Below are 13,912 nucleotides of genomic sequence, written 5' to 3'. Positions count from 1 at the left end.
CCTACAGACCTTATATAGCTATATGGTAATTGTTGACATAATTTATTCATACCCTACAGACCTTATACAGCTATGTGGTACTTACAACATTGTGTGCTTCATCAAACACTAGTATATTACCCCTTAGTTCCACTCCATGAGTCTTCCTCGACTGTGAACAAAAAACAACAACAAATCAATGAATATTTCCTGGAGAATCTTGGCCTTGAGAATAATGACTAATCTGGCCCAGTTAGCTTTCATCACCGAGCCTGGAATCCAGTGAAGTGAGGGTTTTGTTCTCACTTTTCCCCTACCACACCTGGCATTTTGTTCTCATTTTCCCTACCACACCTGGCATTTTGTTCTCACTTTTCCCCCTACCACAGCTGGCATTTTGTTCTCACTTTCCCCTACCACACCTGGCATTTTGTTCTCACTTTCCCCTACCATACCTGGCATTTTGTTCTCACTTTTCCCCCTACCATACCTGGCATTTTGCTAATACTGTAAACCATTTATTTTAATGAAGCTATGGCCAGAAATCAACCAAATTCTTATTGGGTTTTGTAGTCTTCCTGCTGTGAGAATGGTGTCAAATACAGTTGAGACAAATACTGGGCATTGAAGAGAATTACGTAGATGTAGACATATACAATGTATACATGTATGCTAGTATTGTCCAGTTTCGCATGGCCCTGACCATGTCCTAAGATTAACAACATACAGATATACACATATGTTTGTCTTGTCCAATTTCACATGGCCTTGAACTAGTCCTAAAAACGACAAATACTTGTCTTGTCCAGTTTCACATGGCCTTGAACTAGTCCTAAAAGAATGACAAATACTTGTCATGTCCACTTTCACATGGCCTTGAACTCGTCCTAAAAGAATGACACATACATGTATGCTTGTCTTGTCCAGTTTCACATTACCCTGACATTGTCCTAAGAATAACGATATACATGTACATGTTTGTCTTGTCCACTTTCACACAGCCTTGAACTCGTCCTAAAAGAATGACAAATACTTGTCATGTCCACTCTAACATTTATCAAAGTAGCAATGACAAATTCATGATATGTTACACTTAGAGTCTCTCAGGTAAGATTTATATTACTAACTTGTAATTTACTACCATTGTTTATTATGACCCAACCGACCCTACCTGTGATTCTATAATAAAAATAGTATAAAAAGCTGATGCCCTCTATGGCTAGATCAGAGAGATTATAAAGTGACAGATAGTAAAGGCAGCCATATTTAACTCTATGTTTCTCATGACCCGAATGACCCTACATTTCTTTAATTTGGCATAAAACTTTTGAAAAGTTGATGTCACTGATTGTACAATAGGGAACTAGCAAACCCGCCATGTTGAATGTTGCATCATGGGAAATGTGATAATAAATACTAATAAATTGGTATTGTAAACAACACTTACGTTGTTTGCAACCACGAATGGTCAATTCATAGTTTACCCTGACTATTGTAAGAGCTTTTTTTATCGGTAGCTCCAGATTAGGTATTACCCCGGTATGATAACCACAGATAATCCTATAGTCCTTTGCATCTCAGCATGCTCAGTCTTGATTGCAAGTTCCATATTGCAACCTCCCATGAGCGGGAACTTTTTGTAAAGCACTGAATGGTTCAAAGTTTCCTTCTAAATTTAATTTGTCATTTCTATGTCATTCAGATTGTTAATGTATGATTATGAAATGAAAGTATCGCTAACATGTACTCATTCACTTAATTTTTTGAAATACTTTTTTATATATAAATACTCTTTTTTTTTTAAAATTCTAACTGACCGGCTGGCTAACTGACTGACTGACTGACTCATCATTTTAAGGTACTACAATGAGAAATGTAGAATTAAGTTTGGGCACCCTAAGATGGTGACACCATAAGTGTGTATCTGGGTGAAAATTACATCACTGACAGTGAAGATCTTCAATAAAACAAAAAAGTTTCCTTGTGACTTTGTCATTTCAAAATCATCCAGACCTATATAATATGGTAACCGAAAAAAAAGATACAAAACTAAAACTACTGTTGCTACATGTTGATACAACACTGTCAACAGTGATAAGCTATTGAATGGACATTGATTTAATCATTGTCTCAGTAGGGTGACTCTCTGAAAGCTAGTTCCAGAATCTTGTACTGTTTTGGGACTTCCCATGTTTACGTTATCTTGATCACAGGATGATTAGAATCACACAACAGAGGAACTGCTGTCCTCCACTTGTGTAATCTACACCACATTTAACAACAATAGATTTAGTTTGTATCTATCTTAGTAAACCGAAGGCTTGATTACCAGAGTTGTAAGATATGTGGGCAATAAAAAGTTCAATTAATGAATTTAGGGTATGTAGTACTGAAAGTCCAACAACTGATTAAATTGGTTAATATTGGAGACACGTTTGACATTCGAAAATAAAGGACACATTTTATTTGGTGTTAGAGGCCACCTCATTAAATATCTTTCAGACTTATGAGCAACAAAAGTACAAATCAATAAATTCAGGGTATGTACATGTAATAAAAAAAGTACAATAAATGGCCGATTCAGTGCACAAAATTGCAAAATTTCCATGAAAAGTTTAAAATTTCAAATTATAATAAAAAAAAATTTTATATGACTTTTGTTTTCGCATATTAATATTTGTCCTCTTTTCGAAATAAACTTTAAGATATATGTGCAACAAAAAGTACATTATCAATTAAATGAATTTTAGGGTACAGTGAAAGTACAATAAATGTCCAGTTTAGTGAAAAATTGAAAAATTTCTGCAAATAGTTTAAAATTACAAATTATATAAGCAACAAAAAGAACAATTAAAGTAGCCATATACATGTAGATGAGGATTGAGTATTTATTTTGGATTTTGAATTTATAAAACAATTTTATCATGGCTTCCTACTTGAAAAATAAATGTGAAACAACATAAGCCAAGTCCTTGTTTGTAACTCAATAAATTGCAAAAGATTAATAAATGTGTAAAATGTTTGTTATTGTACGTACAAATATTTTTACGGTTTTTGTCTTTTTGCAATGTGTTAAGTTACAAACACAGGCTTTTTAATGTTGTTTGACATTAATTTTTCAAGTAGGAAGCCATGATAAAATTGTTTTATAAATTCAAAATCCAAAATAAATACTCAATCCTCATCCATATGGCCACTTTAATAATGATTTTAGGTATGTCCTAGAGAAAGTAAAATAAATGTTTGATCTATGAATAAAAATTGCAAAATTTCTGAGAAAAAAAGTTAGAATTACAAATTAAAGGATGCATTTATTTAGAGTCAGTAGTGACCTCTTTTCTAAATACATTCTATGATTTACAAGAGTACAATTAATGAATTGAGGGTAAGTTGTAGTGAAAGTAGGTCAACTAAGCAATGTCATATGTAGACCTGGTGAATGCTAATAAAGCAGAAGACATTAGTAGATTTCCTAAGTGTCTCGTTATTTGTAACAAGTACACTGTTTTAGATAGTGTAAGGGTGTGGCACTGTTTGAAAAGATAAGGAAATTCGTCAAGCAAAAAATAAATTCACGCTGTTTTATATTGTAAAACCAGACATGGGTGCAGTTTATGTCTTGTTATTCAATCTTTCCGTGTGCTTGTTTGTGCAGAAATTTTTCAGAAATTACAGAAATTTTTTCATGAAACTGGACATTTATTGTACTTTTACTATGGCATACCCTAAATTCATTAATTGATAAAATGTACTTTTTGTTGCACATATATCTTAAAATTTATTTATGAAAACTATTATTTTTGAGCTTTTTTCAGTGTGTGTGATGTTTTTGAAAATCTTTCAGTACATACGTTACCTTACATTGTATATTTAAACTTTTCACGGTGTATGGTTTTCGCTTTACAAGTGATACTTCAGTACTTTCCTCAAAGTTATCTTACACTCACCTTTACTTTACTTTATTGAAGTATTTTTTTAACAAACGCTGGTCATTTTACTAATATTTAGAGAATATATTATTCACAACTCTTGCACCCTTATGCTTGTAGTTTATGCATTTGATCGTAAGGTTAAATTTACTGAAATCAGTCTTGGGTCAGTTACAATATGAGCTACATGCACTGAGTGGAATTCTGGCAAATGATCAAGTGCTCATACAGCGTACCGCTGTTCCTGCATGTAAAATAGCATTCCTATAATACACTAAATATTAAGTTATAATTTTGAATCTTGTCAAGTAAAACTCTATAACACCTGTCGAAAAGACATGTAGCCATTGCCAAAACATCAAACAAATTGTACTAAGGTCAAAAAAAAGAGAGAATGGTTTCTAGTCAGGACAGTTTGTCTAAAGTGGTGCGACGATGAGAATTTATTTAGTTTTTTTTTATTCTCAAAACCTGTCACTCAATCTATTATTTATGGCAGTTACTGTACTTTAGAGCAAGTGTGTATGTGGGGCAGATGTCACTTGCTTGTTCATGATTGGCTCTGGAGTTGTCTTCACTGAAGTAGGGAGGGTTATTTTTGTGTTTCCCCACAGATCTGCAGACAGCATGGGCTAGACAAACACACACAAAAAAGACAGACACAAGGGTATTAAAGTGATGCGCGTGCTGATCAGAAACAATTCTTTCTCTTTTTTTTGGCCTAACTTTTTGGTGTTTTGAGAGGAAGTAATTTTTCAACTATTTTCCTTTTATACAGTATAATTAACAATGATCTTTTCTATGATACTATTAACTAATAAATCACAGATTTTCAATAAAATGCCAATCACTCTCACAAACTTAAACTACATCACCGTATATCATCACTAGGGACATTATGAATCAATTTGTAAGGATTGCACTGATTGGACAAGTTTGATGACTTGCTGATCAATGATGTCCAATCACAGTTCTTCTTTCAAAGGATATCTCATTAATCAGATCTGCTCATTGTCAAGTGTGCCACTACACTCAAAGGTCATTTTTACCATTTGTCTTACTTCTCATAAGTCTAAAACAGAATTCTTTCACCATTAACAAAGATACTACTAATTTCCTCTCTTTAAATAAAAAAAGAAAGTTTAGAGTGCAAGTTCATACGTAATCAGATTTCAAGTTGAATACACAATCAGTTGAAAAACAAACGATTGAAACCATTAAAATCATCAAGTCCTGGACATTGATACTGTTTATCCATTTTGTGTATATTCTTTTTGAACTATGTAAAGTCAAAAGGCTGTTGCATAATGCGCTAAAAATTTATTATTATTATTATCATGTGTAATATTTCAGCAGAAGCCTATCTCTACTACACTGTAAAAGAATAGCAAATGAATGCTTTATCACTTTTCAATGTGACTGGGTAAAAGATCCTGTGTGCGTTGCATGTCTGTTATTTTTAATCTGGAGATGAATTGTGTCTATCTTTGTAACATTTTAAAAACATCAGGTTCCATAAGTGAAGCACCAAAACAACTTTGAATTCATTTCTACAGTATATACAGCCACTGTCCAGCCACTGTATCTTTGTGTATGTTTTTTTCCTCTGGACAAAATCTGGCTATGTGAAACTGGGCAAGACAGGCATATCTAAAAAGACCATCTTTCGACTGACTAAAGATTAACAACTGTGTCAAGAAACCTCTTCTGAATTGGTTTCAATAGTTGAATATACCTTGATAGGTGGGCAGAGCATATTCAAATTCATGTCATCTCGGCATAATTGGATACACATGTACAGTCATGTAAAAATATCAAACACAATTTTCAAATTATACTTCATAGTGGACAGATTAATTCAACAACCTCAAAAATAAGACTTACAACGATACTAAAAACACTTTCCAAATATTCAGTAATATTAGATTACTATTACGGAACATACAACATAATATACTGTCTAGTAACTTTTACACCACTCAGAGACTGATATGACTTTACAGTAATAAGAAGTGACAGCAAACATACTGTTAATATCTGACATGCATCAACCACTTCTTTCTTAACTACTTCAGCGAAATATGTATCTTTAAGCCAGCCAATATACTGGTTGACTCAACTAACAAAACGTCAGTCTCAATTTCCTGTACTATACATCTACACAGATGAGATAAAATCTGAAGATCACTAGGTGAGAATTTACCTTTACATTATTACACTGGGTAACTATTTTGATCTCATCAATTATTAAGAAATAGGTCAAACTCTACATACATAAATGAACTCTCTATTTCTTAATTAAAAAGGCTCTAAACTGCCTACAGCCTATGTGATTTAATGGTTCACTACATACGTAATCATTAAAATCTCAATTAAATGATGTGTCTTGTTGTTATCTAGGATGGACTGTGGAACTTTTATCTGATTGGCTGCTGGGTAAATTAATATTCAAATTTTTGCATCTTATTAATAAATTATGTCTAGATAAGCTGTGATTCTGCAGTGATTATCTGAAAGGTAATATCTGCACTACTTCCTGTGACATTTCACGATGGTCTTATTCTGAAAGCATGTTTTTTAGGATAGTGTGATGCATCAGGTGATAAGAAGGAATATTTTTATGTATTTATACAGTATTACATGTACCGTTAATAAGTTTTCCGCAGGATTTTGACAAGATTTCTCTCCAAAAACTTTACAAGCAACTTAATATGTTTTTTAAATCTTATTTTCCTCCTATGCTACTCTGAGTATTCTATATCAACACTGTCAGATTTTACTGTATGTTAGGTGACAGTTGTCGAGTGTTGTTAGTTGCCAAGGTTACCTAGCTTATCCATACCAACATGATGTATTATTTATTTACATAAGGTATTAGAAAATGCAACTGTATCCCATTACAGTACAGTACCAAGGTTTTCATTGAGCATGAATTGTACACTTTATGTCAAGTCTTCTTGCATACGCTTAATGCATTTCTGCAAAATTCCAACAAAAAAGTTATGATTTATTTGTGTAAATATTAAAGCACTGGCATGCTTACCACAGCATTTCCTGTGTAGACTCACAAATTTTATGTTTAATATCACTCTTAAAAATGTTTCAAAATCTATGCAAGAACACTATAAATATTAATGAAATGTGGACGTTTTGAAGGAATCATTACTCATAAATTTCTGCTACTAAAATTAAAGTTTTATAAAAAAAATATATTTTTTTAAACATCTGAGTATGTGTAAAGTATACAGTGTTTAACTCTTGTTTCCTAATCCATCTCTAGTACAATTATTAGCACAAGGATCACCACTATTCATCGATTGATATATTTGCATGTTATGAAAATTGAAATCAGCTAATCCCCTGGAGCTAGGATGAATGGCTAGTTGATAAATTCTTGATACAATACATTATACCCTAGGCAGAGAAAAACATAATTATGTATCTCCAATTAATTTTAAAAGTCTACTTTCTTTTCATTTAAGTTTCACTTTTGACTTTTAAAGCAGTATGTGATAGACTTACCTTTGGGTCCAGTAAATAGTTATAAGGCATAAATATAATATCAGCTGTAGTTTTTAACTCCCTGGCCATGTAATATGGACAAGTCCTGTAATGTAACAATATAATTATGATGATAATATTACATCTACATTAACACTGTAGTTTTTAACTCCCTGACCATGTAATATGGACAAGTCCTGTAATGTAAAAATATAATTATGTTGATAATATCACATCTACATTAACACTGTAGTTTTTAACTCCCTGGCCATGTAATATGGACAAGTCCTGTAATGTAACAATATAATTATGTTGATAATATCACATCTACATCTAACACTGTAGTTTTTAACTCCCTGGCCATGTAATATGGACAAGTCATGTAATTTAACAATATATTATACTGATAATATCACATCTACATTAACACTGTAGTTTTTAACTCCCTGGCCATGTAATATGGACAAGTCATGTAATTTAACAATATATTATACTGATAATATCACATCTACATTAACACTGTAGTTTTTAACTCCCTGGCCATGTAATATGGACAAGTCCTGTAATGTAACAATATAATTATGTTGATAATATCACATCTACATTAACACTGTAGTTTTTAACTCCCTGACCATGTAATATGGACAAGTCCTGTAATGTAAAAATATAATTATGTTGATAATATCACATCTACATTAACACTGTAGTTTTTAACTCCCTGGCCATGTAATATGGACAAGTCCTGTAATGTAACAATATAATTATGTTGATAATATCACATCTACATCTAACACTGTAGTTTTTAACTCCCTGGCCATGTAATATGGACAAGTCATGTAATTTAACAATATATTATACTGATAATATCACATCTACATTAACACTGTAGTTTTTAACTCCCTGGCCATGTAATATGGACAAGTCATGTAATTTAACAATATATTATACTGATAATATCACATCTACATTAACACTGTAGTTTTTAACTCCCTGGCCATGTAATATGGACAAATCCTGCAATGTAACAATATGGTAAATGTTATGTTGATTTATTTTATTTTATGTATTTACATGACTTGTATATATTGACTTTGCTTTTATCACCACATAGAACTAACTATAGACTGAAGAATCTGTCATTGTTGGTACACCTGCGTTAATACCCCTAACTAAGTTTGTACGGAGTGTACTCAATGATGATCATATCAGTCCATACTAACTACAAGTATGGAGAAATTCAATTCTAGAATACAAGACAGTACAGATTCTGGGTTGCCATGACAGTATAACTGCAGATACTTACTTGTGTTTCTGTCCCAGTTTGACCAGATCTTCTATGTCTAAGATATTTTCAGTGAAGTCTTTTTCATTCCTTTTCTCTATAGGAAATAATCAATATAAAATCAATAATGTGATAAGTCATGATACAAGTGAATATCATTGACAGATACATCTGTAAAACCAAATATCTATTAGTTGGAATTTCTTGACAAAGCCTGCCTAAGGTGAGAAAAATAGTTGAAGATTTGAGCCCTGAATTGCTTACTGATACTAAATATCAGACAAACAATGGTGGCGAATAAGTGTGCATTACTATAAAAGGCAGTGTTCTCTCTGAGCAAAGTAAGTAAAAGAGCACTAAGCCTTTTTATAGATGCAATTTTTGAGTACTCTAATGATAAATGAAAGTCATAGTCTAAGCCACTCAATTACAATGGGTAACACTGAAGTAAAGCACTTTCTTTATGTGCTATATATACCGGTATACTTGTTTATAGCATTCATATCATTATCAAGTGTAAAAGTATACTGTTTCAAGTGGTTTATTTACAAGTCTAGCATGTTGCCTTTGTAATGTGGCAAATGAAACAGTATACTTTTACACTTGATATGGATGCTATAAACGATTGTGGTATATACAGAAAATGGTTTAGTTTCAAAATTGGTGTTTTGGATTGTATATCTAAAATGATATCACTATAAGCCATAAGGGCAACATTGTCCCTTCTTGGCCTCTATATGGCATACACAGAAAGTGTACCCGATCACTACATGTAAGCCCTATTGTGGACATATTCTAGGGATACCACTGCTTTGGGCAATACAGGCTACAAGAATCATAGCAATGAGACCGACCCTTTTTGGATAAAACACATTCCCTTCGTATCCTGTCACCTGATTATAATCAAACTTTACTCACCGTCAACTTTGTTATAGAAATGACATGTCCTGGCTCCTACTTTGGCTCTACACATGTGTACCTGATTACGATGAAAAGTTAAAATACAATTAGTATACATGTACACCACATTCTACACAACATATTGGGAAAACCAATGTGATGGTAAACATCCAGGGATGTAGATAAGCAAGTCTTGGTAGCAAAAATAGCCAGCAAAAATAACCAGCTACTCCGCAATGTTTCACCAGCTACATGTATTTCCATTGGTGGGCAGACTCATAGATATTATTGCATACTTTTTCAAAATTGATCATCTACTTTTAAAATTAACTACATCCCTACACATCAATCAGTCATTAATTGTAATATTTTAATGTTTCATGTCCTTATAAGAATCACTTGAATTGGATCATTTGATTTAGATCATCTGATCAAAAGTCTGATCTGATGTATAATATAAGCTGTTTTTGTACTAATGTATTACAGAACAAGCTACATGTCCAAAGTCTTACACCATTAGCCAGGAAAGAGACAAGAGGTTGAGGAAATGTGAAATTTCACAATAAAAAACTCTTTAACTCTTTACTATATGTATACCATGCATGAGCCAAGTTGAACAAAAAAATGTGGATAAATGTATATACACACTCTGGTTGTTCTACATCACGACAACGCGCGTCTATGTCACAACAACACATGTCTACGTCACTGTTTCTGCTGTGTTTGAAATACGAGTCAAACTATTCAAAATTGCCATTACTTTCCTTGATTTTACTTTGATGTTACTGGCACTTGTATAATTATGTTATTCTCCAATATATTTCTCCATTCAGCTGGAAAATACTTGTGACCGAAGGGTTGTCACTATACTCGTCTATCAACTCATACTGACAAGGTCCCTTAGGTCACTTATATTTTCCTTGGCTGAACGAAGAAAAATATTGGGGAATAAAATCTATCTGTATCACATTATAAAACTATAGTGAAATTATAATTCATTGGTGTAGAGTTTGTGCATAATTTTAGAGGTGTAAATCTGTGCAAACTATCTACTCTAGTTTGGGAGGGAACCCCTGGTAAACTGAATGAGGAACTCACACATAGATATTCAATTCATTTATTTTTGTTGTATTACTGCTTATCATGCAGTGTTGCAAAACAAAACAAAACATGTACACAAGAACATATGGTTACATTTTCCTGGTTACCACCACATTGTAATTATTTGCTGGCTTGGAATCTGCAGGTTGCAGGGTCGAGCCCCATCACTGCCGTTTGTTTCTGAGTGACTAAAGTCCTTGGGCAAGATTTGAACCACAATTGTACCTCAGTCCACCCAGCTGTATAAATGGGGACCTGGTAGGATAGAGGTTGTAATGTGAATGCTTTAATCCTATGTGCTTATAAAGGCTGCAATGGATTGTTTGCTCCCCAGGGAGTTGAGGAAGTATAAAGGGCCGTTGTGCCCTGATATAGATCTGAGCCAGGGGTAATAATTGTAAAGCGCTTTGAGCACAGAGTGGGAAAGCGCTGTATAAAACAACATTATTATTATCATTATATTCATGTACACAATGATAAGTTTATTGATAATATCAATAATATGTAAATTAAATTATCGTTTTAATGAAATCAGAGAAAAGGGGGCTGATCTCATTATAATATTAGAGGGAGTATAGTGACCTCATTACATAAAACACTGCGTAAGGCAACATGTGATAGTTTGGAATTAAGTATTCGGATAAGAAAACACAGAGATTTGTTGATTCTGTAGGGAGTAACGTGTTATTGCGCTATGGGCATACTAACTGTACCATCAAGATAGTCTTTCTACAGTCAATCTTTGGCTGATCTTAGGATTATGTTCTAGACGTACTCACTATAATTCACTTTTAACAGACTTTCAATGAATTACGAGAATGTACCGTAGGATCATGGTAAATGTGTTCAGTTACAAATGAAAATTTCTGCTTTTAATACAAACTCACAAAAAAAATAACAGCCCACTGTGGTACATTACTTATTATGGTGACAAGACATTGGCAAACATTTGGCATTCACTTCAAATCTTCTTTTTTTTTTTGACCGGAGCAGAAATTTTAATTTTAATGAAATAGTAAATTGTGATAATGTCTAATGTCATAAATTGTGACAAATAGAATCAGAATGGTGTTATCATTTTTTTGTACAAAACAGCAATCTGGTTATGTTGTTGAAAAATGTATTTAAAAATATGCTGATTCAGCAAAACTGAACTGCTGACACGCTAAAAAGCCATGATTTTTTTTTTTTTTTTGCATTTTCTCAACATATTTCTTTTTATGTAAAGAGTGAAAAGTGGCAAATAATTCCATTATCATTCGTTTGAACCCCTAAAGGTAGTCTTAAAATCTAAACATTTTTTTTCCAGGTTTTTTCATGTACAATTTTATGGTCAAATATAAAACTGTATCAAATTTCCTGTGCTGTCACATTTTGTCGTGTCACCTCAGTAATAAATGAAAGTTAGGCATGTCTAATATTTTGAGGTGTTAAAAAAATGAAAAGATTTTCCCTGACTCAGCAAACGTTTATTTATGTTATCATCAGTAAGTGAAAACACACATAACTCCAGGGAAATTACATTTTGCTCTTTAGTTCCTATTCAACACACTTGTTATCAGGAACAAACACGCCAATGTACATGTACCCTGTAGTATCATCACTGGAACAAACACGGCAATGTACATGGTACATTGTATGCATTACAATCAAACAAAAAATGACTACATCCAACTGACTGTTATCACACACCTTCTTAATATTTGAAGGCTGCATATAAAATTGCAACCTTCACCGTCTAGAAGACATAATGATATACACCATATCAAGGCTACAGGTAGTCGTGCCAGGGCCACGTTAATTACAATTATACGGTATACGTGTTTGCATTGTTTATGGATGTTTTTACATTAGGGAAGGATTGCCTGAACAATAAAAAAAGAATAAATAAATAAATAAACAGGTATAAACAACGAGTTATCATTAATCTTTGAGAACCCAAATACATAGAAATCACAAATACAGTAAGGTATTTCTGCGCATGGAAATTTCATCAAAACTGCCAGAAAAAGACAAAATTTTATATAAATAGTACCGTTTACGTGCGAAAATCATTGGGTTCATAGATTCAAGTGAAAATTTCTACTCAAAAGAGTCACAAAAATTTCTTGGAAGCAAATTCTAAATTTTCATCAACAGCTCATTGTACATGTATAACTTGGCCCTTACTGTTTAAATACAGTTTTTTTATCTGCCGTTGTTTCCCTATTTCATTTTTGATGTTTATCATCCAAAGTAACACAGAAGAAGAAACCTTTAATTGTTTATCAGTATCATTACAACAAACCTTTTTAATATAACATGGTCACAAAATCAGTGATAAAGATGTTCACAAAATGAAATAACCTACCACACCTTTCCTTTTTTGAATTTGCTTTCTGAGCACATGCGATAATCTGAGACAGTCCCTCAGAGGGAATTGCTTTTCAATTCGCATGAGTTCTCCCTGAACAAACACCAGGTTATCAAGCCCACTCGTAATTTCTAAGCACCATCTTGATGAAAGGAAAATAAAGTCACTTTTCAAACCTTTCATTTAGTGCTAAAATTGTACAGCTACAAAATCTCAGGGTGTTACCAGTCTCTGAATCCTGTTGTGGAAAAATTCTATGGCGAACATGCATTGCCCATATTATCTAGTCAACAACTTCTGCAAACCAAAACTCTTCGTTTTAAGCTAAAATTGTAAAGTTACAATACATTATAGAGAGAGCGAGTTCCTGGTCTATGAGCCCTCATGAAAAAAATTCAATGAAAAACATGCATTATCCCCATCTTCAGAAGTCCTTTCTGTTCAATATTCACATCACTTTCTTTAAGGTTTGAGAATACAGTAACTGAGGTAAAATCTAAAGACATCCCTGTATGTAAACATTTAACCTTACTGTTTGCGACGAAGCTTTGCAAAAATGACTTGAGGGAACACACAGGTAGATTTACCTACTTACTGCCCTTGATACAAAACATCATGTTAAATCTATCATAGTCAAAGCATACCGCATCATTCTTGACCAAGAAGCTACTGATAGGCCTCAAGGACAGAAAGTGTACGTCATGTAAATGTTTCACCTTGAACTAGAAATAATTATTTCACTGTGTGTCCTCTATATATTACGATTTCAATAAAGGAACTTGGGCCAGATCTAAATGCTTTCTGTGCAAATATTATCTGAAGAATTACAAATGTACTATGTTATTCTGCTTTATATGCTAACATGTC

General features: G+C 33.0%; 1 protein-coding gene across 1 annotated transcript in view; it reads right to left on the bottom strand.

Annotated features, from left to right (window-relative positions):
• LOC144445879 (regulator of telomere elongation helicase 1-like) overlaps positions 1 to 13,912 on the bottom strand; it is a 47,494-nt gene that overhangs the window by 28,169 nt on the left and 5,413 nt on the right. The window contains exons 6-9 of the mRNA XM_078135521.1: positions 9,610 to 9,670; positions 8,713 to 8,788; positions 7,431 to 7,515; positions 86 to 151 (exon numbers count right to left, since the gene is read on the bottom strand). Coding sequence (XP_077991647.1) covers positions 86 to 151; positions 7,431 to 7,515; positions 8,713 to 8,788; positions 9,610 to 9,670 — 288 coding nt within the window. The remainder of the gene's footprint in view (positions 1 to 85; positions 152 to 7,430; positions 7,516 to 8,712; positions 8,789 to 9,609; positions 9,671 to 13,912) is intronic.

Source organism: Glandiceps talaboti, chromosome 14 (genome assembly GCF_964340395.1).
Source record: "Glandiceps talaboti chromosome 14, keGlaTala1.1, whole genome shotgun sequence".
Taxonomy (NCBI): Eukaryota; Metazoa; Hemichordata; class Enteropneusta; family Spengelidae; genus Glandiceps; species Glandiceps talaboti.
This window is presented reverse-complemented; position numbering and strand designations above follow the sequence as displayed.